Source organism: Sebastes fasciatus, chromosome 23 (genome assembly GCF_043250625.1).
Source record: "Sebastes fasciatus isolate fSebFas1 chromosome 23, fSebFas1.pri, whole genome shotgun sequence".
NCBI classification, from domain to species: domain Eukaryota; kingdom Metazoa; phylum Chordata; class Actinopteri; order Perciformes; family Sebastidae; genus Sebastes; species Sebastes fasciatus.
Genome location: NC_133817.1, coordinates 19,277,186 through 19,304,269, shown reverse-complemented (window position 1 = coordinate 19,304,269; position 27,084 = coordinate 19,277,186). Strand labels below are relative to the sequence as shown.

The 27,084-nt window shown below is 44.8% G+C and overlaps 1 protein-coding gene across 9 annotated transcripts in view; it reads left to right on the top strand.

Moving 5' to 3' along the window:
* Window positions 1-27,084, top strand: part of foxp2 (forkhead box P2) — a 109,869-nt gene that overhangs the window by 67,633 nt on the left and 15,152 nt on the right. For 6 of the 9 annotated variants that reach the window (XM_074625227.1, XM_074625225.1, XM_074625230.1 and 3 more), the window contains 8 exons: window positions 5,177-5,314; window positions 7,551-7,640; window positions 8,609-8,689; window positions 9,628-9,808; window positions 11,021-11,333; window positions 13,706-13,810; window positions 21,561-21,648; window positions 23,330-23,413. In XM_074625227.1, the coding sequence (XP_074481328.1) occupies window positions 5,177-5,314; window positions 7,551-7,640; window positions 8,609-8,689; window positions 9,628-9,808; window positions 11,021-11,333; window positions 13,706-13,810; window positions 21,561-21,648; window positions 23,330-23,413 (1,080 nt within the window). The remainder of the gene's footprint in view (window positions 1-5,176; window positions 5,315-7,550; window positions 7,641-8,608; window positions 8,690-9,627; window positions 9,809-11,020; window positions 11,334-13,705; window positions 13,811-21,560; window positions 21,649-23,329; window positions 23,414-27,084) is intronic. The other 3 variants (XM_074625229.1, XM_074625228.1, XM_074625233.1) reach the window with 1 other exon arrangement.

Here is a 27,084-nt window from a genome sequence, read left to right as displayed (position 1 = left end):
AAAAAAAAAAAAAAAGTAGCTCAGACCTTTGATGTAGCAGCAACAAATTTACCTTGTGACAGAAGATACATGGGTGCAATAAACGAGTTATACCAGCCCTTACACATGCAATCAGATGATTCTGGCCAGGGTGTTAATTGGATCCTAACCGGCAGATCTGATACGCCTGGGCCCCGGTGGTGAGGGGGAAAGCCTTTCCAAGTGATGAACTATAATTCACTGAGCTGCTTGAAGCACTTGTAATTTACTGTGTGTCACTGATGAAGAGGCTGATCCAGTGGAGGCCATATTACCTGCAACATCAGAAGGAAGTGTCTCCCCCCCCCTCCTCTCTCTCTCTCTCTCTCACTTTCTTTCTATTTCAGCACACTCCTCTCTCTTCTATTCTTCATTCTCTCCCCCCTCTATCTGTCGCTCCCATTTACTCTTGAAATATGTGCACCTGCAGGGAGGAATCAGTCGGGAGTGAATCGCGCCAGTTTAATGATAAAGGTGTAACAATTTGTACTGATAATGACACAAACAATGTGCACAAGCAATGTCACACAGCAGCAGCCGCGTTGTGCACACTATATTGGAGAGGCTTAATCAATGACTATCTGCATGTCGAGATAAATCAATATGGAAATTGTGCTAAGCCCGTCCCAATCTCCTCAGGCTTTTTTTTATTAGAGGCTTTTGCATGATGGGTCTTTATGTTATGATAAATTGCACTTCCCATGCACTGCTATGGAAATTGATTTAGGAAAACATTCGGTAATATACTTAGCTTCAGTCCTGACAATCTGGAGTATTGATCTCCCTAAGCTGAAGACACGACACGAGCGCGTGTGTGGCTTCCTATGTGATAGTAAACACACGTGTACTTTCTCGCAGGCTTGAACTTCACAGCGAGGCCAGCTGCCCCGTAGCCTCGGTGGTCCTCGAGTGGAGAGTCCCGGCTATCAATAATCGCGTGGCCATATTTGGCAGTAATTGGCTAGTAAATGAGCAGCGTCAGCTGAAAGGGGGAGTTGAGAGGTCAGAAGTCCACCAGCTACGAGGGGGGTCTGAGTTTGGGCCCTCTGGGATGCTCAGGAGATTGAGATGAAATAGGGACGGGGGGGCGGTGGAGGGGTTTCTCCCTTTTTCTTTTTTCTCTTTCTCTCTCTTCCTGTGTGTGAAATGAAGCTAGTGGCTTAATTAGCAGCGACTCTCCCTGCCAAGGATCCACAGTAATTACCGACTAAGACCCTTCCATTCCTCATCGCAGTTATCTGAAGCAGTGTCTGTAGCGCAGCTCAGTCCCCTGTCCAGTGCTTTTATACGGGAACAACCTCTGTCGTTGATAACCGCCCCCGCGTTCGTCGCCCCCGCGATGTTTACGGCCGACATCTAATCGCCAGCTCCCCCCCCTGCTTATTACCGCTAAGTGAATCATATGGAAGGAAATCGAATAAAAGGAATTCCTCTGCGCCGGACTTTAATTGTTTAAGTTTGAACTCCACTTATCTTCCGCTTTAGGTAATTTCGTAAAAAGTCATAGCTGTAAAGATAAAGCGCCACACAGTGGAGTGGGTGTAATTTGCTGGAAGTGCATTTGTCCATTGGTCCAGACAGTTGGAGTTGGTGTTTTTGTATTTAATGGCAGTTAAATCAAACATAACGAGAGACTCGGGTGCCTGGAAGAGATACCTGAGCTCTTTGCTGGAAGAGCTTGACCTTTTGCTTTTTTGCATTGGACAGGCTGGTTACAGGCTGCGGGTGTGTGACAAGAGTGCTGTAATGATCTGCTTGTTCTGGTGAGGGCCCCACCAGTGTTTTCACATCAGGAGCCAATTTAAAGGTCCTTTGTTTTGCTCTCCCAACTCTGAGGGGCAAACCACATGGCTTTCAAAGTTCAATGTCAATACAGCTCATCGAGGCACATCAACAAATAGGGGTTCAAACGGTGAACGCAGTTAAAAACAAGCATGTTTCTTACTAATGTTAGCAAATACATTCAAAAGTAATTTGCAAACTACTCTTTTCCATCCAAATGTGCTCCATTAAAAACAGGAGAAGCACCTTTTTTTCTGTTATTAAGGTCCCCAGTGGCCACATGAGCTGCAGCTAATTTCAAACCATTTAATAAAATCCCATTAATATTTTTTTTTTGTGCACCAGTGTTGGAAATCCATCCTTTTTTGGATTACAGAGGCACAGCCCCAATTGGATATCATGGCTTCCCTCTTCTATAAGCGAGTCTACTCACGGCACGCGGATGTTTACGCCGCCGCCGTCATCCCTCGTAAATGCTCATTAATTTTATCCCGTCGTGGCAAAATCATTTTCTAGGAGAGGCAATTCAGCCTCCTGTTCCTTTCAATTCACCGCTCACGTCAATCAAGCCCCCGTGCAGTATCCTGCAAAATGGAGGTGTTATATTCCCGCAATTATCATGTCATATACTCGAAAATGTAAATGAACGTGTGTGTAAAATTAAATTTATGGGTTGTCAGTGAAGAATAAGAACCAGGAGAGCAATTACTTATCTGCTTTCATCTTGGAAGCCTCCGATACGTCAAGCAGAAAAGCATGCAGTTAAACGCTGGAATTAGCATTGTGCTGCACTTCACAATGGACGTGGGCCACTGCCTTTTCTCCCCTCTCTTTCTTCCTGCTGCCTTTTTTCCTTCCCCTCTTTTTGTTTGGAGCACCGGTGAAATGAAGATGATTATCACCCATTACGTCTCTAAAAAAAAAAAAAAAGCTAATGAAAGGAACTTCCCAATTTCATAACCTGGTTGTTTGCTGTTCTTTGTTGAAAACCTTGTTTGGTTTTACACGTCGCCGTCACTGAAATCCTGCATTATTCATTTACAGGTATCTGACTATGAAGGCTTATATACACAATGGAAAAAAGAGTTTGAAGTGCAATTTAGATTTAATTCCACTTTATATATGCATGCTGGGATCGGCTCCAGCCCCCCCGCGACCCCTAACGGGATAAGCGGTTGCAGATGGATGGATGGATGGATATATGCATGCGCATACATTTAAGTTTAAGTCCTACACGTCTAAGCCCGCATCCCTTTTGTGAACCAAAACATCTTTGTGCTCGCATCCAATTAATAGTCTTAATGAGTGCATCACTCATGTTGTTTCTCAGCTGCACTCGTCCCATTGTCACGGCATCCAACACAAAACCAGGAGTGACTGCGGGGGTAATTACTTACCTAGCAAATGTACCTTTAAGGGTTAATAACATCGAAGGTGTAAGCACGGCATTTGCATAATTACACACGGACTGTTTAATTTGCAACTTTTTGACGGCTTTTGTTCGCCACCTCGCTTATTGTGAATGCGTTCTCTTTTGGCACTCTTGCATAGAGGAGTCCAGGAGAAGAAAAGAGATGTACCACCACAACATCCTCCTCCTCCTCCTCCTCCTCCTCCTCCACCGCCTCCTCCACCACCACCTCTCCCACCTTAGATGGAGTCCCTTCTCTCTAAGACCCTAATGAACAATGGAGGCAGGATTTGTTTGAATATGAATATGAATGTGCAGCGGGGCCGGCTGGAAGTTGACCTTCAGCTGTGATTTTCAGTTCATCAGGATTAGTCAAGGCGGGCGATCAGGAGCCACTAATGCATAATGACTTCTAAAATGAAAAATGTGTAGTGACCATGCAAATGTCTCGGCTAATCAAAGAGGGGGGAAAACCTGGGGTGGAGGGTAGGCGTCGAGGAGAGGAGAGCTAAACAAGGACGTGTCAAGGCCTGACAGAGAGAGAGAGAAGGAGGGAGGGAGGGAGGGAGGGAGGGAGGGAGGGAGAGACATGCATGGAAAGTAATCAAGGCAGCTTGATTAGCTGGCGATGAGGACAGGGATGTCTTATTGGCCCCTTGACGCACCATATAGGCTAGCTACTGTCATGGCAGCTCTGTGCCAAACACTGTCGCAATTAGCGTCAGTGAAGGTGTTACTACATGTTGATGTTTTAATTGTGTCATAAAGCTTGTCTTTCAACCATCTATGTTGACAAGATGCAACAAAAAAATGGTACATTAGTGCATTATTGTGCCAGAAGCTGATTGAATTACCTTTTTAAAGGTCATATAGGGAATGAAGAGTCACTTCAATCAGTCTAGTGAAGTGTGTGTACGTAAGGAGAATCAACTGGTGAACCAGTGTGTTGAATACTAAAATCATTCACTCCCGAGTTGATTTTATTTTCCAAAAAAAACACCACTGCAAAGTCAACAAAATTTATTTTTCTCTTCCATCGACAAAAGTTGTTAAATTTTTAAGCAGCCACAAGGAGCCAAAACTCCATAATACGACTTGTTAGCCCACACTCCCCTGTTAGAACGTGTGCACGCTGCTCACAATCAAAGACCGGAGAGGAACGCATCCTCCGTCTATTGATCCTGCTGCCTCAGAAGTCGCTCGCGCTGCCGTCTTAGAAGAATTTGGCGGAAAAAATACAGGCTATGTATCTTTTTGTTTTGTTTTGGCGAAGTTCTCCTTGCTGCAGTTTGACAGCTCGTGTTTTAATAATTATCTCCTAAAAACTGACATACATTTTTCAAAATGGAATGTCGTCGGAGAGCGAGAAACAACTGTGCTTTTGCGAGGATATAAAACTCCAAAAAACTTCACTTGCAGAAGGCATCTAGTAAAGAAACTCCTACATAAACATCAGTCTTTTTCGCCATACATCCCTCCTCGACGTAAAAAACACTGCTCAGGGTGAAGCCACGACTCACCTCATCACGCCGATGTGTCCACTTCATCAGCGTAGTTTTAATCAACTTTACAGTTGTGCATTTACGCTGTTTCACAGTAGCAGCGCTGATAGGCGCGCTAAAGTGGGGGAGTTCAAGGGTCCTGCTAATTAAGGTCTACGTCTATTTAAATCTCTCACTTTTTCCCAGCGGGGGTGGAGGCAGAGCAAAATAAGATGAGCAACACAAAGGCACAGCACCCATCTGTCCTTCAGCATCTCCTCTAGGCTGCCAAGCGTCACGGCCATGGGAGGCCTGCTCTCCCTACATCTCAGTCACCAATTACCATGCTCCCAGTAGATCCATTCCAGTAGGCCTGACGCACGTCTCTAATGCTCCATTTTCCCAACTTCCTCCTTTTTTTTTTTACGTCTCCCTCCGTCCATTTCATGCCTTTCATTGTTTGCCCTTCTCACCCACTGTCCAGGTTCCAGTGTCAGTGGCCATGATGAGTCCCCAGGTGATCACGCCGCAACAGATGCAGCAGATCCTCCAGCAGCAGGTGCTCTCCCCCCAGCAGCTCCAGGCCCTGCTCCAACAGCAGCAGGCTGTAATGCTGCAGCAGGTACAGTACACATTCTCGCACTTCCATGCAACGCGCAAACACCCTGGCGCATGCAGACACACGCACACCCGGATGCAAGCTGTGCCCCGTCAGCAGTAGGCTGTAGATGCACACAAACGGACACTTAAAGTCACTTAAACTGACCTGGGAGAAAAATACACACCCTAGACCTAGATCTAGACCTACAATTACATGTTATTACTTCATTAAGTCTTTTAACACACCCTCATTTGGCATTAATGTGTGTGCAAACATCCACTTAAACACAACCCTGAGTCACTCCTGTGCTCCGCAGCCACCGGTCGCTCATGCCAACTCACCACAGGCTCCCGTGTCCTTGACACGCTTTACCGAGAGAAAATCTGAAATTGACGTACTTGTTCACGTCACCTCTAATTAACCGTCTCTGGTGTGTCGCCGGTTCAATTCCCTGACAGGCATCCATCAGGGATTAGAGAGAGAGAGAGAGAGTAGGGCACCGTTGGGTTGAACACCAGGAGCTGAGTGATAGGTGATGGATGGGTGATGTAATATTTGGAATCAGCTTGAGAAAGCACACACTTGGCGCAGTCTCGTGTCAAGAGTTGAAATGCATTTGTCATTCGTAGATTTGATTAAGGGAGAGAGAATTGTTTAATTAAGAGTGTCAGTCATTCTGATTATTCCTCTTCATTAAGAGCGCTCAGACTCTAGGTTTGGTTTCAGTACAATGGCATGTCTTTGCACTGCCTCCTTAAAGGCACTTACAAGTTTACACTTAACAGTTTTAGTTTACATATATTTTTTTACATGGTCAGTCTCACTGGTGGACTTAGGGAGGGCGGAGGGGGGACCGCCCACCTTGTTCCCGCCATGTTCGAACAAACCGCAGCAGAGGTGCCCTCTTGGATGCCCCTATGGTGGATCAAACATGATGAAGTGCCCTCAAGGGTGTCCTTCCAGTGGGAAAATGCGATGAAGTGCCCTCTAGGGTGTCCTTCCAGTTGAGAAAACATGATGAAGTGCCCTCTAGGGTGTCCTTCCATTGGAGAAAACGCATTGAAGTGCCCTTTAGGGTGATCTTCCATTGGAGAAAACGCGTTGAAGTGCCCTCTAGGGTGTCCTTCCATTGGAGAAAATGCAATGGTGTGCCCTCTAGGGTGCCCTTCCAATGGAGAAAACGTGATGAAGTGCCCTCTAAGGTGTCCTTCCATTGGAGAAAACGCGTTGAAGTGCCCTCTTGGGTGTTCTTCCATTGGAGAAAATGCAATGGTGTGCCCTCTAGGGTGTCCTTCCAGTGGAGAAAACGTGATGAAGTGCCCTTCCACTGGTGCCCCACCGCGTGCAACTGGTGCCCTTTTTATTTTATTCACCCCTGTCCCTCAGACAGCCTGAGTCCGCCACTGGTCAGTCTTAACATAGCAAAGCTTTGAATCATTTTGAATGGAATCCGTCATACAGAACATTAAGCACCCATAATCTTAAATCACAGGGTCAAAACCTGTCCTCAGTCAGCAGCATAGAGTGAAGTTCTACTGTTGATTTATGTTGATTAAGTGAGTACAGCAAGAAACATGCTCCAAGGGCTTAATATTCCTGTCCGTGAAACCATGTGGATATTTCTACGGCAGTTAGCAGAGAACTGGACCATGCGTTCCACTGGCTTCTCTTTCAGTCCAAAAAAGCCCATCTGAAGATTATACGAAATAAAACTGAAATCATTATCTAAATAGCTGTCACAGTACGTGTGTTAAAGGAATCAGTTCAATGTAGCGGACCTGCTCCTGAGAGGGTTTTATTCTGTTTATTTCAGCCACTCCAAAGGAAGCCAGTGCACCCTGGCAGCCAAATGCATAGTTAACATGATGAATTGTTGCCCCCTACAGAACTGCGGGACTATTAAAAGTCCATATGGAGAGAACTGTGAAAGACAGCTAGGATACAAATGCCAAAAGCAGTAGAAAATGTTATTTATAATGCGAAACCGTTTCTGCATAAACCTACATGTGAAGTCCAGCTGGAGCTAAAGTAGTACGGGCTTAAGAGAAAATGTCTACTTTGAGGTTCTTTGCAAGTAAATCAATTAGAATAAGTTATACGTCCCCAAAATGGCATAAAAGTCTGAGTTATATCATTTATGGCTTATGAATACTGCAGCATTATTTAAGGTTATACTGTTTATGAGACTATTTAGAGATGTGTACTTGGACACATATGCATTTACTCATTCTCTTTCTCTTTCGTTGTGTTTGTGCAGCAACACCTGCAGGAGTTTTATAAGAAACAACAGGAGCAGCTTCATCTGCAGCTTCTCCAGCAGCAGCACCCTGGCAAGCAGGCTAAAGAGGTAAGTTTCTACACAATCAATGCTTAAAAAAGGAGACCAAAACTCTTAGATAAGTAGAAATATGGGAATATTTGATTATCAATACTGAAAAATCTGTAAATCCATCGTCATTTTGTCAACCAAGAGCACACATTTTCTTTTGTGTATTCACTTCAGATGTTGTAATTGAACAAAATCAACTGGTTAATTTGTTATTAGTGAGTAGACGAATCCCCAAAACACACACCACTAATGAACTGTTCCAAGTGACGTTCAAACACACACACACACACACACACATACTCACACGCTCACTGATTCATAGAGAGGAGACCAGAGACAAAGGGTCCTCGGTCCAACTCGTTAATGAACTGCTTCTGTGGGCGTACAAAAACACGCACAAAACACACGCGCCGCCCGCCAAAAGTTACAGCGCGTGACGCTCATAAATCACAGTGACAGGCAGCCGGTCGACAGACAGTCTCGTTCTCTCTTTGGGCTATCAGAGAAGAAGAGATGAGCATGACAACCTTAGCCACGTTTGTGTAGCCGTCCAGGGGCCACATCCAGGCGATACAACCGTACATGCGGAAGCAGTTAAATTGATCAGGAAAAAAAAGGCTATCACATAAACACACACTCGCCTTCTCTCTCTCTCTCTCTCTCACTGTGTGTTGCACCTCTCAGTGTCTCCTCAAGCAGCCCATTATGCCGCCCCTACAGGAAGCCGCAACTGACCTCCCGGCGGCTTTGTTTCTGTTTGGATTTGTGAATAGAGTTTTTCAGGGGCCCCGCCATCAGATATGGAATAGAAATTGCTCCCTTATTTCTCTTGAGGCAGGGTGGGGAGGGCGGGTGTGGGGGGGGGACAAACTACCTTCTTCCATCACTCCATTATGCAGCCTGTTTTCCAGTGAGCGCATCACAAGTTTTACTCCCCCCCCCTCCCCTTCCCCTTCCCCCTTGTCTCCACCTCCATACTTTTCCAGGTCCACCATGATACAAACACACAGAAACACGTAATGGTATATGCACATACACGTGTATATGGAGAGGAGAGGAAATCACAGGTAAAACATCACCTACGTGCATCATCTCTTTTGCATTATAAACTAAAAAAAGTCTGACTATATTCCATCACATCTAATCACGTGCACTTATAGCCAATTATTACCTGAGGTTTTTTTAGATTCAAAGCTTTTTGTCTCTAAAAATTCGCTCCTTCTCTGACTTGTTTGGCTGCGGCGACTGAGTTTTCTATTTTGTTGTTGTTGTTTTTGTTGTTGTTTTGCACAGGGCTTATGCAATTGCCTGTCTGGCCCAGTGATAAACAACTCTGTGAGGCAGCGAGGAGAGCGGAAAGCGTGCGGGGAGGTGGGGGGGGGGGGTTTGCAGGCGTTGTGTGCACATGTGCGTGTTTGCGCTTGTGTCTATGCATCCGCACGCACGTGATGCTGTAAATCTCTCATTCTGCCAGCTCCCTCTGGCCACATAAGCTGTAACAAACCATCAGTGAAGGCGAGACAATTAACTATCAGGGGTGGTGGAGGGGGTTGTGGGGATGAGGGGATTATACCAGAGGCTTAGTATCATACACAATCACGAGCCACGTACACTGACGGGCTTGAGAGCTGGTGTATCAGCACAGCTTTGTGTCTGTTTATGTATGTGTGTGTGTGTGTGTGTGCTCGCAGACACACACACACAAACAAGAGGAGAAGGCAACAACACTGTGGTACAGCCCAAAAAAAAAAGCAGGACTAAGTGAGCACAGACAGAGAAGAGAGAGCGTGCAGAGAGACGGCAGAGAGGTATAGCTAAGGTCACGGTAGAGGCGAGTGAGTGCAGACTCTCCACACACGCACACACACACACACACAGCACAAACACCGCTCCGTCTTCTCTCCCACTCTCTCAGTTGTTAATTCGTCTGTAATTTTCCCTCCCTCCTCTCTCCTCTCCTCTCCGCTCCTCTCTTTGCTCCTCTTTTTCCTCCTCCTCTCTATAGCAACAGCAGCAGCAGCAGCAGCTGGCCGCCCAGCAGCTCGTCTTCCAGCAGCAGCTCCTGCAGATGCAGCAGCTCCAGCAGCAGCAGCACCTGCTCAACATGCAGCGGCAGGGCCTGCTCTCGCTGCCCGGGCCCGCGCCCGGCCAAGCCGCCCTGCCCGGACAGACCCTGCCCCAGCAAGGTAAGAGGAAAGGAGGAGGAGACGGCAGTGGGAGGGGAGAAGGGGAATGTAGTCGTGGTAATCTGGAGCACGTGACTCGCAACAGTGGTGGTCACATGCTTCCTGTGTGTGTGTTGCCTGCAGGTGTTAAGTGTCTGCTTTTGTCCCTGTCAGATCTCCATCTCACATCTCACACTCCTGTCTGTCCCACTCCTCTCTTCTGTCTTTCTACATCCTGCCTGTTTTTGTTTCTCTCATTGGTATGCACCTGAGTCCCCCCTGCGTTATCTCTAAGTATGTCTGTATGTCTGCCTTTCCCCTCATTGGTATGCTCTTCCGCCATCCACTTTGTCCCTAACTCTCCACATGATCGTTTTGTTTTAGTCCTCCATTCTTTCCTCTTTCTCTCTCTTCTTGTCTGATTGTGCATTTCTTTGTCTTATTTCTCTCTCAGCTTCTGCTCTGTTTGTTGTTTTTTCCATCTCTGTTTCTATTCCCCCTCCACTCCCTTCAGCCCCCTCCTTCTTTCCCCGGTTGTTGTTGTTGTTGTTGTTTACTGCCTTCACTGAGAGCCAGGGAAGAGGAAGAATAAAAGGACGGAGAGAGAGAGAGAGAGAGAAGAGCAGGGATCCATTTTCTCCTCCTGAGCCAAGTAAACACCTATGTTTGTTGTTTACCGCCAAAATGGCGCAGACAGAAAACAACAGGCAGGGAGACTTTAGAAAGGGAATCAAAGTAAGTGAATATTGCCTAATTAGTTGCCAAGCTGGAAACAAGCAGTTGGACGAAGCTTGTTTATCTCAGGTGGAACATGCACACGCTTCACTGTAGTCAGTGTTTTATATAGTTCTTCCACATTGGAAACACACAAATCTTTGAGACTGAGGGACTGACTGGGCAGAGAAGAAGAAGAAGAAGAACTCACTTGGTTTTATTGAGCAGTACAGTATGAGTTCAAATTGAGGTCTGCAGTGAAGGAGTATGGGAGTCTCACTGAGGGCAAGGCCTTGAGTCATGCAGCTTTAGACAACTTTTTCTGGCTGCTGAATAAAGTTGAGGCTTCAGCTTTTGTCTCACACCAGATACTTGGGTTGAGTTGTGCAGCCAAATACTGTATGTTTAATTGTCTCTTTCTTTCTCTCATCTTCTCCCTCCTCTACCTCTTTATGCTTTCCTCTCCCCTTTTCCCCTCTCCATCTTTTCTCTTTTCCCTCTCCCTCTTGATTCCTCTAGCTGGCCTGAGCCCCGCAGAGCTCCAGCAGTTGTGGAAGGACGTGACCGGAGGTGGCGGCGGCCACGGCATGGAGGACAACGGCATCAAACACAACAACAACAACAACAACGGCACCGGCGGGGGTGGCGGCGGCGGCGGCGGTTTAGACCTCTCCACCAACAACTCTTCCTCAACTACCTCCTCCTCCAATCCTGCCAAAGCATCGCCGCCCATCTCTCACCATTCCATCGCCAACGGACAGTCCCCCGCCCTCAACCACAGAAGAGAGAGGGAACGGGAACGGGAAAGGGAAAGGGAAAGGGAGCGAGAGAGGTAAAAAAAGAAATAATTGAAATGTCATCCACCCACCTTTTTTTTTGTTTTTTTGTTTCATGCAGCTCCGAGGAGAAAAAAGGCAGAGAAGATGAAAAGTTTACGGCGGCGCGTTTGCCACCCCGTTGTTGTTTTTGTGCCATGATTCGATGCAGGAACACATCAGAACATCCAGAGTGTTTGTCCTCGTTTAAAATAACAGCATTGTTACAAGAGGGAAAACATGATGTGTTGTTTATTTGTTCAATAGTTTATTAGTGTCTCGGTAATATATAAAAAAAAACAAAAGTAAGAGCCTCGTTCTCCCAGGGGGCCACGCGTGCGCCATTGAACGCACTTAGCTTGCACACAGATATCAAAAGCAGGGAGAGGAAGCCATGCAGGCAGGCGCTCTTACTACAAGCCTCTCTGGCAGGCGAGACAAGGTAACCTCCTTGTACATTAAGTATTTAGTGCTTTCTCTCTCTTTTTTTTTTTCTCTCTTTTGAAAATTACCTTCTTTGCTTGCTTGTCATGTAAACAGAATACGTGATGCCTTGAGTGGCGTTTCCAGGATGTTTATCCTTGTGATGGCGTCTTTTATAAATGCACCCAGCACCAAAACACTGACTGTTCACATATCTGCCTATCTGGCCCATGCATTATTCAAAGGCTTTTCTTGGGCGATATTATAATAAGGACTTAGGGTAGCAGTGTGTGTGTGTGTGTGTCTGGATGCTCGGTAGAGACTCACACTGGAGGTGGAAGTGCTGTGTAATTGGTTTAAAGTAGATGCTATCTCTCCAGTACCACTAAAAGGAGGCTTGAAAAAGATACCTTCAGAAGGAAGACAGAGAGAAAGGAAGAGAGAGGTAGGGAGGGAACGAGAAGAGAAGGGGAGAAAAAAAAAGACGTTTTATCTGGCTGTGTCCCGAGGGGTGTGTGGTGTCTCATAATGATCGAACAAGGAGTATTGTCAGGAGCGCTGCTTACTAACATGCCACGGATCGATGCGGGGAAAGCCCCCTCTGTAAAAACACAGTGTGAGCTCTCTGCCAGCACACACACACACATACTCACGGGCCACACACATGCACATCGTCATCGACCACACACATACACGCGCAGGCATAACCTATAAGCAGACAAACACACACATACTGTACTGCCTCATTCACATTTTCACACACAAGACGTACGCACACACCAGTGCCAAGCCTAAAGGTTAAACTGTCATCTTTAATAGGATGTGCTGTCTAGGCAGGGTCGTAACTTATTTGGGTGCCATTTGAAAAACGCCAGAGCACCCCGTCCCCCCCCGTCCCCCCCTGCCCCCCACTGTCCTCAAAAGAACATAAGTTACACAGAGTATTAATCTCCTGATGAAAATTATATGGCTGTCTGGATTTTTAATGTTTACTTGAAAGCGTCCACCCCTCCTCCCCATAATGGCTTTACAAGATGGGCTGTGGTGGAGACAGAGCTACAGCTCACTCTAGATTTCCATCGGGGGATGTTAGCTCACACTTTAGTTCTACGCTGTCTCAAAGTTAATGGAGTTGCAGATTGCGATTATTTAGATCGATTGGGGATGAAGAGTTAGATATGAAGTCTTCCTCACATTTGAGTTTTCTCAAAGGTTTCCTGCTTTAATCAGCCTCTGCCAGTATATTTGTTCAGTAAAACGGTTTTAAAGCTAGAGTGAAGATTCTGGAAAACTATAAAACCTAAGGAATCCATTCATACCAACCACGTCATACTAGCTTGTCGTGAAGGAGGTTAAATAACGCTCCAAAGTTGCACTAAATTTTGGAGAGGAAAAACTGGCATAGCCATTTTCAAAGGGGTCCCTTGACCTCTGACCTCAAGATATGTGAATGAAAATGGGTTCTATGGGTACCCACGAGTCTCCCCTTTACAGACACGCCCACTTTATGATACAGTTTGGGGTCAAGTCATAGTCAAGTCAGCACACTGACACACTGAGCTGTGAGGGTTTCTGGACAATATTTGTCATTGTTTCGTGTGGTTAGTTGATTTCTAATAATAAATATATACATACATTTGCGTAAATCAAGCATATTTGCCCACTCCCATGTTTATAAGAGTATTAAATACTTCACAAATCTCCCTTTAAGGTACATTTAGAACAGATCAAAAATGTGCGATTAATCATGATTTAATATTTGAATCGATTGACAGCCTTAATTTGTATGTTTCTCTTTCACCCTGGCTCTCCTTTCTGGCCTCGGTTATTGAACAATTCAACTGAACTGACCTGTTTTGTAACCCGACATGCACAAACCTTCCTCAAGCCTTTGCAGACTCTGTGATGAACTCGATGCTACCCTCCCCTTTCTTACCTCTTCTTCTCCTCTTTTTTCACTCTTCAGTTCACTACATGAAGAAAGTGGAGGAACCCACCCCCTGTACGGTCACGGCGTGTGCAAGTGGCCCGGCTGCGAGAACATCTGCGACGAATTCGGACAGTTTTTGAAGTAAGAACACGCTGCTGCAGTGACATAGATGTTCTACTCTGCCCACCATGTTGGATTTTGTGTGTCTGTACAAGAAGCGAATATCCATTTTATTGTGAAACACACAATACCACAACACCTCCTTTTCTGAGGGTACAGAGGGGCCCAACAAAGAAAACATCAGCGCCTCTCAAAGAGCGCGTTTTGACCTCCCAGACAGCCAGCTGACAGGGTTCAGCTCCGGCAGTGCAGGATTCAAACCAACTCTGATCCATAACAAATCTCCTTCCTGGCGTGGAAGGGCCTGATAGGTTTGTGAGAAAGCGTCAAAAAGCTAATGGCAACTCGCACGGCCGCACACTTACCTCCACAACAAAGGCGCCCATTCACTGTTGTCATGGTGCAGGCGCCAGAGCGAATTAACTCTTCATGCTCCATCAACAATTTAGTTAATTAGCTCATTTGTAATTGGCCGGCTTTGTTGCCAGGATGTTAGTGGGGGGACATCAAAGGAAGAAGGTGTTTGCAGCACTGACGATTACAGGTTATCACATTGCCACTCACTGAGAGTCTCTCTCCCTTCTCTCTCCCACTATCACTCTTTCCCTGGCTCCCTGCTCTCACACAGAGAAGAAAAGAAAGGGGAAAGCTTTAATTTGAATATTCTAATTAGATTTGTAATTAACTGTGAAATAACGATCTGGCGAGTGTTTTTCACGGGCTGTAAATGTCCATGTGAATTCGCATAAACTATTGAAATCAGGACATTGTTCCGGCGTATTTTCCAAATTATGCATTTCTCTACAGTAGTGACTGTAATAAGTTGCAGAAAGCTCCACATTTTTTTTACTGATACAAGAAAGTAGTCCACCCATGGGGGAGCTGCTGCAGGATTTAGGTCAGGCTTTTTGCTAATTCTACAGCAGCTTGTGAATTAAAGCTAAAAAGGTGCATCTGCGAAAAAAGAAAATGACTCTAATAAAAGCTGTGTTTACCAGACATGACATTAAGCTGCATTTTCACACTCTATCAACACATACAATGCACTCAAAGGAAGCACAATTGACAGCGATGGATTTTAAATGAATCAGAGGTGAATATATATTCCGACTAACGAGTGTGTTTGCTTATCCCCTGTGGAAAATGTGCCACACACATGTCAATGTCAATTTTCTCCAGCGAACATCCATAGGCATCACTTTAGAAGCCGTGCTTATGGAAAGCCAGCTTGCTGCGTGCAATGCCGGACTGCCGTGTGTCCAGGTGGAAGAGTTTGCCTTGCAGCTTGGGAACAAACGTGTGTGTGAGACGGCAAGCTCGTATCAGATTAGCAGGTTTTCTGATATCTTGTCCTATCACCTCGGCACACTTACTTAAAGAAGACATCAGTCTATCCCCTCCGCACTGTACACTCTGTTCACAAACAGAAACCAAAAGTCTGTGTGCTCTGAGGATACCGCGTCTAGGTAGCTTAGCTCGGTTATTTAGGCGATGCACTGTATAAAGCGGTGTGCCTGGTAAGCTGGTAAGCCGATGCAAAAGGATGCACGGTTGTAAAGACAAACTGAGAGAGCGAGAAAGACAAGACAGGTAGATTTCAAACTTTAAAGCGAGAGCACAGGTTGGCAGACGGCTTTTGTAAGAACACTGGCTTGCTACAAAACAGAACAGTGTCTTGGTTCAGCTCCACCCCGCCCCCCCCCACCTCCTTCTCTCACACACACACACACACATCCCTGCAAGTCAGAGGCTGGCTCTGTACTGTAACCCAGCCAGCACATGAAAACAGGCAACCAACAAAGAAGGCACACTCGTCATCAGAACAAAGATGGCTGCTCGGTGGCGTGCCTCGGAGCAGTGATTGTCGGTGTCAGAGGGAGTCCTTTTATGTTTTCCGGAGATGCCAGTCGGCTACACACACACACACGCGATGCGCACACGCACACACAGGCACGGTTTAAACGGGGTTACATAAAGCGGGTGTCAGATTTAGATGACAGTTTAGATGTTGGTAGTTGGGAGTGGGTTACGTGTGCGAGGAGGTGGAGGCGGAGGCAAGGGGAGGGGGGGGTACCCAAGTCAAGCTGGCGTCTCGTAGCTCGCTGTAGCAGCTCGGCTCAGCGGCGGTGACACGTTTAGTCATCTGTTGTTTTGTTGCATGAAGAAACTTGTCAAGATCAGCATTTAATAGCTCTTCAGTGCGCTTTTATGTGTTCTCACCTGGAAAAGGTAGCCGCGAGGTGACTGGCACCCTGAATTAGCTCTCTGAAGTTCAAAATGAAGCGATATTGCTCGGGAATGTTTCTTGAGTGGTGGGTGTCGGGGTGTGTGAGCGTGTGTTTGTGTTGGTTACATGAGTAAAAGGAGGGTGAAACATTAATGCTATTAGTGCATATTATGCTGGAGCTATTTTTGTGCCTTTATGGTAGACATAAAAAAAAAGAAAATGCAATCAATGCTTGAACATTTAGCCACTTCATATATATCATTTGCATAGCTGTATAAAGCCATGCCTGTACAACACCTCCTTCTTACTTAACCCTTCTCCATTCCACCCTCTTTTTTTAGAGGCGTAGGGAGACAGGGATGTTCAGGGTAGAAAAAAAGTCAACAGTAGATGTCACATAGAGGTGGTGTACATCATCTGAAAACTGGGAACCTGAAGATTAATTTGAGATGCAGCTCAGCACTGTGTCGAGTTGTTATTACAATAAGTGTATAAGAGGGTAGAACATGTTGATATGAGTTTGTGATGGCCATTCCCATGCTCTATTGTTGCAGCAATTTTGGGGTTGATACCATTTGTTACACAGATTTGGTGCTAAATTTAACCTTTTTTACCACTTGAGATTTGGTAAAAAGGATCAATAATCCCTCCAAATAACCACATTAAGACACCAAGACCTTGAGGAACACCATAGATAAAGCCATGCTGTGATTTGGTATCAAACATTTTGGGCACTTGGAGATTTCTGCAAGAATTTCATTTTTCGGCGATTGAATAGCGAGCACTTCTGTTCTGGAAACTGCTCAGAAACCCCCTTATTGTCAAAGCCATCCATCCTCTGAATGCTCTCGGTCTCTAGTTTGTGGTTGTAAAGTTTCATGAGGCTGTGATTATCCTAGAGGTCACCACAGGTCTTTTTATACGGTGAGGTGTATGTGATGGTCTCACTATATGAAATGGTTACTATGGGGACTAACATCATCACACATGAATACAATTGGGCTCATTGGATCCACAAGAGTCTCAGCTTTACAGTGATACCCGATTTATGTAATACCAAGACTATTTAGTGACCCCAGTAGGCAGAATAAGACAGAATAGCGGCCCCTTATAGTTTTAAGGGGTTAATGTAGTTGTTGTATAGATCACTATACTTGATTTCGTGCTTCTAAACAAACAAAAAAAAGCATGATTATCACATCTAGTTTCATGTTTATTCTCCAGTATATACACCGTCTTGTCCCCCCCTCTTTTTTTGCCTTTTCACCTTGTATATCAATACATCCTCCCACCTCAATAAGATCCAGTCTTATCTACACATAAACAGATAATTGCTCCCACACACACACGCTTAACTCTTCCACTCTCTTGTCACCCATCTGCTCTCCTTATTACTGGCAGGAAGGCAGGCTCCATGTTAAAATGGCAAGCTCAGCCGCTAACGTGAACGTCGGTGTCTGTAACCCGCTGCTAATTAAACCCACAAGGCAGTAGCCGAGTGTCTTCTTCTTCGTCTCTATGTAATGTACACACACACACACACACACACATATCCACTGTGGAGGCAGGCAGGCAGGCCCCTGGCCCCTGGATAGCTGAGCTCCCCTCTACTCTACCCCTCCACATGTCTGCCGCACTGTGACAAGACCTTTAAAACGGAGGGCATTACTTATGCACCACCACCATGGGGAGAGTGTGTGTGTGTGTGTGTGTGTGTGTGTGTGTGTGTGTGTGTGTGTGTGTGTGTGTGAGTGTGTGTATATGCGCTTGTTTATGCATTCCAGTAGGTGTACAGCGCGTCTTCTCTTTGTGTGTGTGTGTGTGTGTGTATACATTGACTGTGTGTGTCACGTGTCCAGCAGACAGTTTGGGGGCCTAACTCGCCGTTCTCTGCTGGGCCTTTCGCAAACCCCTGATAATACACACAGACAATTAGCACAAGTGTACCATCCATATACGTTGGCCTGAGTAGATTTATTATTGGGCCCTTAGTGGACGTTGATGGCCTATACATATTCATACACACAGCTGTGGGGGGAAAACCTTTGAGATGTTTTGTTCCCTTCTCTTAAGAGAGAAGAAGAAACTGTAGCATCCAATAAAAAATAAATCAGTCTCACCTTTCCCTCCCTCTCCCCACCCCCCTCTCCTTCTATTTATCACTCTCTTTGTCTCTTTATTTGCTCTCTTTGCTACATCTCTCCATCTCCATCTCCATCTTCCATCCTCCATCCTTTCCTCCCTGTTCACACACGGTCTCTTCATCACACGAGTAATTCCCTCTTCAAGGCAGAAATCAATGTTCCTCTAATCTGAGGCACGAACAGTAAACATAAACAGGAGGCAGCCAGGCCTGATGGGCGAAGATGTGTATATCCTCCACCTATACCTCTTAAAAAGGATGCTACAGTTAAGATAACTCCTCTTTTTTCTTCATTTAGTTCATTTTTCACCTACACATTATTTAGATTTGTTTATAAATTACAGGCAAACAAAAAGGCAGCAAAGGATCAGAAACAAATCACACAAGAGAGAAGGGACGGAGGGAGATGAAATAGGAGACGAGAGTTAAAGGGATTTTATGTAATTAGAGACGAAGAGGAGACAAACTCAAAGTACCATTCCACCCACATCTCAGTAAATAAGGTGTTCTTTCATTATTGTTTTCTGTCTGCCCGTCTGTGTGTCATCCCCCCTCCTCCTCCTCCTCCTCTTTTGTCTTTGTGTGGCATTATTAATGCACAGTAGGACATGCTGCCATTTGAATATTTCATAAACGCATGTAGTAATCTGCCTGTAATCGCCTCACTAACTGGCCAGCGGTGGAAGGTGCGAGCGTTTGGAAGAGAGGCCTTTCCCACAATCACACACACACATTGACAAAAATCTAAGAAAAACAAGCTGCTTGTAGATGAGAGGCAAACTTAATAAAGATTTTTTCATCCCCCCCTCCTCTTTTTTTTTTTTTTTGTAATGAGGTATCTTCAGGGACAGCGAGCAGCCCGCTCTGTGCTTTTGAAGCAGCTGTAATTCATGACACACGCCATACATCAAGTGCATAAGATAGCATTATGGGCAGTGAAATGAAAAGGGTATTTGCAACATTAGTTCCCTCATCCTGCGAGGGACGTGATTAAATGATTAATGTAATGCCCCCTTTTTTTGCATGCGCATTCTGAAACAGCAATTAGGCACAGGGCTGGAGAAATCCAACCAGTTCGTCCCTCCCCTCTCTCTCTCTCTCCGCCGCTATCCCTCATCCATCCCACTCCCACCCACCCCTCCCACCCTCTTTTCTTAATGCTACCTCATTCCTGATTTATAATGAAACATTTCTGAGCATTAGACCTACAAAAAGTCTGGATGGAATGGTTTTAAAAATGTGCGCGGCGTAATTGAAAGGTACAGAGCTATTGTGATTACAAATGTTCTATTCAGCTTTTGATTGGCAGGCCGGAAGAATCCGGCTCGATGAGTTCTTGTTTTGCACGTTTGCAGATAAACAAGAAGTGAGGGGGAATATGTGGTGGGAGTGTGTGTGTGCCAATCAGTGTTTGTGTGAGTTCATGATAATGTAAGCGAGTGTGTGTGTGTGTGTGTGTGTTCTTAGATAAAGCCAGAGAGAGAGAGAGAGATTTTGTACTCCCTCTAATGCACTGGAGGCAGCGCTGTAAATGATCATTGAAGGGTCTGCAAGCTAACCTATAATTACTGGAGATAAAGTGGCAGCTCTGGCATTTCATAAGCATGCCTCCTCAAAGCTTGCTTTGTGAGTTTGTCACCAATGATCATTTAGATAGAGGCTCATTACCCAGCATCACAACACTTTAGAAACCCCTTTTCGCCCCATATTTGTGCGTATGTGTGCGTGCATATGTGTGCTTTACCAGGAATAAAGGTCTATCTTAATGGTGGGGCTCCTTTTGTGTCCCACAGACGAAATCCAATCAAGACAAAAAACCCTCATTGACTGTTATGGCTGTCTGGCTGCCTTTTTTCTTCTAATGAGGCGAACACAACCAGATACATTTAATATGTCTGCCGCTGCCGCCGCTGCTGCTGCTGCTGCTGCTGCTGGATAATGCACCTTCAGTCGCTTTTGTGTGTCAAATGTTGCCGGTGTTAAATTGTGTGTATTGTTTTCGGTAAACGAAGGAGACAAAGCCGTTCTGCTGGGCTGGCATCTTTTATTCTCTGTAGAAAGCAGCGCTCGGGGTGGCGGCGCTGAAGTTAGCCATCTAAACTGGCGCAGGCCCATTGTCATGTTAAACATGGCACCACACACACCGTCATGTTACTTCTAATTACCTCATTTCACAGTGGAACAATGGTTTCCTAACAGTATCCTATAGATGATTGCCCCAGTATAGAAATATTATCATTAAAACAAAAAACAGTGGTGAAGTTGATACTGTAATTATTATCCTCCACAATTTTTGATAATGGTGGACATGAATAGCTCTCTCTCTTCTGCTAGCTTTGACATGTTTAATAGATTTTAAAGGGGACCTATTATACTTTTGTGCTTATCCCCTTTCCTTTAGTGTGTTAAATAGTTTTATGCATGTAAAAGGCCTGCAAAGTTACAAAGCCCAAAGTACACGCCAAAGGGAGTTACTCTCCCCTACAGAAACACTGCTTCTGAACTGCCTGAAACCAAGCCTCCAGGAAGAGCGCCAGGCTGTGAAGCAAATTTTTTCGTAGTGGCCAAACGGGGGTACTACAACTTCCGTGTCCATCAAGTGATGCCATTGGGCCCAAAAATACTTTTTCCTATAGACTTACATTGGGAGGTAAATCAATTTCCCAGTACGAACACTTGAATAGCCCTTATTTAAATCATTAGGTCCTTAAAGTAAAATTCACTAATAGCCAAATCCAGAGTTATTTCCCTTCCTATATTCATGTGAATGAACCCCAGACCGAGGCTGGAGCGAGGGCTGCGAGGCGGAGTTAAAGAAATCACTACTGCACCTGGTCTATGGACCCAAGGGGCGCGAAAGATGTGCCGGATGATCCGGGTACTTTATCACTCGGCAGTCGAGCCATTTTGGCTTCATGTGCCACTGAGCAACAACAAAAGCTGTATCCAGTTATTTTTATATATCCACACCTGAAACGTCTCGATTTAAGTCCCGCCTTTTCCTTTACGTAACGTGGTGATGTCACCAAGTAACACATTTGCATAACGGCTAGTTTGGCACGTCCTCAAACAAAGCTAGTTAGAGCGGAGCTGGTGCTGAGTCAGAAGAGTTTGGTTCGGGTTGACCAATCACAACAGAATGGGCCTGCTGACCAATCAGAGCAGACTGGGCTTTTTCGGGATGCGGGGCAGGAGATCAAACAGAGCGTTTCAGACAGAGGGTGAAAAGAGGTGCTGCAGCACAGCCGGTATGAGAAAAGTAAAGCGTTTTTTGAGCATTAAAGTATATAAACACATTCTACTAGAAACCTAAAATACAATAATGCACTTGAAAATGAGCACGATACAGTAGGTCCCCTTTAAAGTTGGTGTGTAACATCTTTCTCTCTCTCTGTCTCCAGGCACCTAAACAGTGAACACGCCCTCGATGACCGGAGCACAGCCCAGTGTAGAGTCCAAATGCAAGTCGTACAGCAGCTGGAAATACAAGTAAGTTTCCTGTCAAGTAATAAAGAGCAAGAGTTGGAACAAAGCTATATGTATTGTTACATTTTCACCATTGTCACATTCTCCTATAGCGAACTCATTTAAGTCACTTATCATCCAGTCAAAACAAAATTTTTGCAAAGTTACGTGAGTGAGAGAAAAAGGCCACACTGTGGTCTGCTTAATACTTCCAGACAAGCAGGACCTGCTGAATTCAACAAAGCCACTAAACAAAGGAATCCTCGGGCCTTACAACGAAAGCCATTATGGCTGTTTTAATTGAATTAAGCGTGCGCTTTATTTTCCTCTGCTTTCCTTTTTTTTTTCTCCTCTCTTCTTCTTTCCAATTAATAACGAGCGCATCTCCCGGTCTGCTGTGTTAATTAACTGCACTTTGCACCTGAAGAAAGCTCAAAAGGAGGGAACTATTTTCAGTAGGTGGAGCGTGACCTTATTAAGAAGTCATGCTGGCTAGATAATGAGAGCGCTGATTGAGCGACATTATTACTCAGCACTGCCGACAAGCGCTCCTCTTCCTTTAGAAACAAATAAGATACGTATGTTTTTAAACTAGAAAGAAAGTGCCAGCTGGAAATAGTCAGTCTGCCAGTTGAAACCAGGCCAGCACGCTGTGCACGGCAGCATATTTTTGGGTCAGATATAAATACTCTACTACTACTAAATATTAGGAATATGATGCAAAAGGGTGTACATTATAAAGACTTGCTCTCTGCCAGAGTCCTAAGGCCTGCTTGCAACCAAGCATTTCCTCCCGCACATACTTATTTTCTGCTCTGATAAACAGTTTGTATTTAATTGTTAGGCATCTGGTCTTAAAAGTAAATAAATTCTGTTGGCTTGTAAAAAAAAAAGGATTTATGTTATTTCATTTTTTTGTTTTTCATTGAAACACAAAAGCTATTGAAGCTTTACAGTGTGACCAATTACAGTGCACTTGTGTTGTCTGTCCTGTCTCCTCTTTCCCCCCTTTTTTCTTTCATTCCTTACTCCCACCATCCCTCTCTTCCTCTCTTTTTTTCCGAGAGAGCCGTCACTAGTAATGAGGCCCAGCTCTGTGTATGCGTGCACCTCTGTGTGTGTGTTAGTGTGTGTGTACGCCTACTTGCTTGTCTGTTTCCCTGTGTGTTTCTGGGTGTATATTAAGGGTGTGTGGGGGTCCTTTCGCACGGTCCAGTCCCTGTCACTCCCTGTGAATTAGATTGATGATAGGCGATGGCCGGGGCCACTAACTGGACCGGGGAGGCGGGGCCGCCTGGCACCCTGTTTGGAAGACCCCTTCACCTCTCAGCAGCTGCTGGCTGCGCTCCATCCCCCTAACAGTGTCCACAGGACTTTGAGCAGACACTCAGGACCACCTAATTTATGGCCCGACTAGCTTGTTACTGTCAGAGTCTCGCTGACCTAAATTTTTGCTATTGACAAAAAGATGAAATGCTATTTGTTTAGCCTGACCTGTGTGCCCCCTCTCCCCCCACCCCCCACCCCCCAAGCCTCTCTTATTCTCCTTTCATCACCAGAAGAACTGCTTGGTTCATATGAAACCTCTTCTTTCTTTCTGTCTTCTCACTCCAATCTCATGTCTCATATTCTTTATTTTCATCCTTTTTTCCTCTCCTTTAATCCACTCTAATATACTCTCTTCTTCTTCTTCTTCTCTTAACAGCTTTCTAAAGAACGTGAGCGTCTTCAGGCGATGATGGCCCACTTGCACATGCGGCCCTCGGAACCCAAGTCATCTCCCAAACCAGTGAGTGCATATTGCTCTGCCCGCCGTAAACAGCCTCGGGCTGCAAACGCACACAGAAAATGACCAGTTTAAGCACATAGCAGTTGTGCCGAGTGAGTGACAGAAGATGAAAGGGGGGGAGAATGGGATTTTTGTAACACCGAGTTATATCTTGCCTCTTATCAGGTATTGTGCGCCACGAGAGGGACAATAGAGTTTGCGAGGTGTATTAGATGGCAGAGCCGGAGTCCTTGGCTAAAATGCAGGGTCATTTCTTTGTGATAGATATAATAGCCAAAACAACCTGTTGGCTGCTGATGACTGTTTGGCTCGGTGGCTGCAGCAGCACTCAGAAGTGGAATGAGAGCGGAGAAGATATGTCATTTTAACAACAAACACCTGAAAATTACAGCTGAGTGGTAGAAGATGATGTGATGTTGACGTAAATACCCGCAGTGCTGCTGAAATTGGTTCCAGAAATCCAAAATTGTGGGTCATACAAGAAGGGAAAATGATTTATTTATTTTTTTCTCTCTTTGCCTTTTACTTTTAGATGGAATGATTACAAATGCATTTCTCCCCCAGCACAGTATTTGAATTTAATATTAAGATGATACATTTTTGCAAACATTATTTCTCTCCCGTTTTTAGACGTTTTGAAATATTTGAGAGCAAAACATTGTTAGCGTGTTTCTGCTGCTTAGTAAGTGCCTACTTTCAATAGAATAATTTTCCTCATCACCTCTCATCACAGAATGTAGATAATCACAAGATAGCATAATTATCCCATAATTCCATCAGGAATCAAACTCCCTTTTTATTATTCAATCTCTCTCTCTCTCTCTCTCTCTCTCTCTCTCTCTCTCTCTCTCTCTCTCTCTCTCTCTCTCTCTCTCTCTCTCTCTCTCTCTCTCTCTCTGTAGCTTTTTTTTTTTTAATCTTCAAAACTCCAGCAGCTTGGTTCCATCTCGTCCAATAAAGAATTTGCAGCCTATAATCCATGCCTGAATATGAATGAATGATGCTAATGAAGTATTGCATTACATAAAGCACACATGAAAGAGCAGCTAATTGCATTTGATGGTGGGGGCAATTCAGACAGAATTCTTAAACGAACAGTTAAGTCCTCAGTTTTAAGGCTCCCCCTGTTTTTTTAAGGGGAGGTAAGACGAAGATTCAGCATGTGTGTGTACCAAAAGTGACATAACAAAAGAGAGATGGTTGGTGGATTTGAAATGGCAGCATGGATTTACAGCCAGTAGAAACAGCCGAGACATTTGATAAATATGAGTAGTCTGTGTTAGCCCATCAGGGCTGGAAAATAAGTCCTATTTTTTCATTAGTCAAACCCACGAAGAACCAGTGCCAGACGAATACAAGACACCGGTGCACTGTCTCCAATATGACCCCATTTATTCTCTGAATCGCACTTCATTAAATGCTACCTTTTGGCCATGCCATGGATGGATGAGAATCAAAGTTAGCAAGGCTGCAAGTTCTGAATAATAAGATCTCTCTCTCTCTCTCTCTTTCTCTCTCTTTCTCTCTCTCAACCTTGAGTGTGTATTCAGATGAGCGAGTGGCGACAAAGTGCTCACTCCTCCACCCGTTTGACTGTAATCAATTCTATTTTGCAAAAAAAAAAAAAAAAAATGGGATTGCATGCCTGCAAACATGTCACGCTTGTTGCCGTGTCTCGTAGGTGAAGAGGCGGCAAAAAGGAACAGGAAATTATGTTTTAACATTATAAATATACATGCCCGTACGCACACACGAAGGCGTTTATTTTGAATTTAGTTTGCATATTTTGAGCCATACGGTATGTGAGTGTTTGAGGAAAAATGCTGTTGGTGTTTCACAGTTCAGTGTCTGGTTTAGTGCATGTAGCAGGACGCAGGGAATAAACATAATTATTAGTTTGCTAAAAACAATGTGGCTTTAGTAATGGTTTTAGGTAGATATGTGTATAATCAATCAGACCTATTGATATGTAGATGTATAGACTTTCCATAACTCCCTAACTGTACTCAGCAGAGGCCTGTACTGTATATGCAGCCAGCCCTTGTCCCAGCCCATCACTGTAGCAGCTCATTACAGCTAAGTGGGCATATAATTATCATCTGAAAAAACCTACATCCACCGGAGTCTCTCAAACTTGACATTTCATCGTATTTATCAACACATGCCTCAAATGACCGCCGATACCTCCTCACTCCTCAGCCCTCGCTCCTCTCCATCCCTTCAGCGCCTTCGGCCCCCTTTCCATTCCCTCCCTCCTTTCAAGTCGCTTTTAATTCAAAACTCCTCGCATCGAATGCATTCCACTTGTGGACTCACAATTAAGGCAATTTGGTTTGAATATGTAACGATGTCATTACCATTCCAACTAAATTAGCGCGGAGACTAAAAGGTCAGTTAGGAATTTTCCAGTCGGTTAGAGCCTCTCACATGAGATTTGGGCAGAGCAAACGCAAAAGTGGTGGAGAAAAAAAAAAAAAAAGCCGGACGATTAGCGAAAGCACAGTTGGCATTCGTGCCAGAGGTGACTTAGCGCTCTCTGGTCCCTAATGTTGAAGGAGTGGAGGAGACAGAGACAGAGTGAATGGGAGTGTGTCTGGAGTCACCATCGCTGTCTCCTCTACCTTAGAGAAAGAACATGAACTTCTACTACTTGTTCTACTTCCTCATGCACTGGAAGTCTCACTGGATTAGGGGGGGATAAATCAATCATAACTGTAATAATGACTTCCAGTTGTGTTGTTTATGATATTTTATAGGGGTGGGAATCACCAGAGGCTCTACGATACGATAGTATCACAGTACTTAAGTCACGATGCAATCTTATTGTGCGCATTTTGTGATATATTGAGTATTGTGAAAAGATATATTGTGATTTATTACCTTTTTTCAACTGCAAATTATGCAGTCGGTCAACATCTGTTTTATCTAATAAGATACAGTTGTTCATCTCAGAGTTTTCATTCACATATCTTGAGGTCAGAGGTCAAGGGGACCCATTTGAAAATGACCATGCCGGTTTTTCCTCGCCCAAAATTTTGCGTACATTTTGAGCGTTTTTTTAGCATTCTTCCCAACAAGCTAACATGACATGGTTGGTACCAATGGATTCCTCAGGGTTTCTAGTTTCATATGATACCAGTATCTTTACTCTAGCTTTAAGACTGAGCCAACTACAACATCTGAAAGACAGAATAGCTACCGGATTGTTAAGCGGTTAATAGTTTATATAATAAAAGATCAATACTTGACGTTCGTGTATCGATACAATATCGCCACGCAAAATATCGCTGTATGAATTGTGATCTGTGTGATCAGTTTGATCAGTATTAGTCTTGTATGAATGTGCGATCAACTGGGTTTATATACAGTAGCAGCATTATTACACTCTCACTGGTTCCACTTATGATAGCAGGATTTTGGCTGCCAATATCTATTACAACAGGGTCACAATAGTAGCTTAGGTTCACCCTTTCATACCAAAGTGGAACATAATGTCATGAGTTGGGTCGGACCAGGCTCAGATAAACCCCCTGTAGTCCAATTCACACCGACAGCGACCACGGTTTTTAGCAGCTCGTTGCTTCGGCGTGGAAGGATTATGGGTGGTTGTAGTGGGGGAGACGGAGAAGGAGGGAGGGAGTGATAAATAGAGAGATAAAGAGAGATGGGGC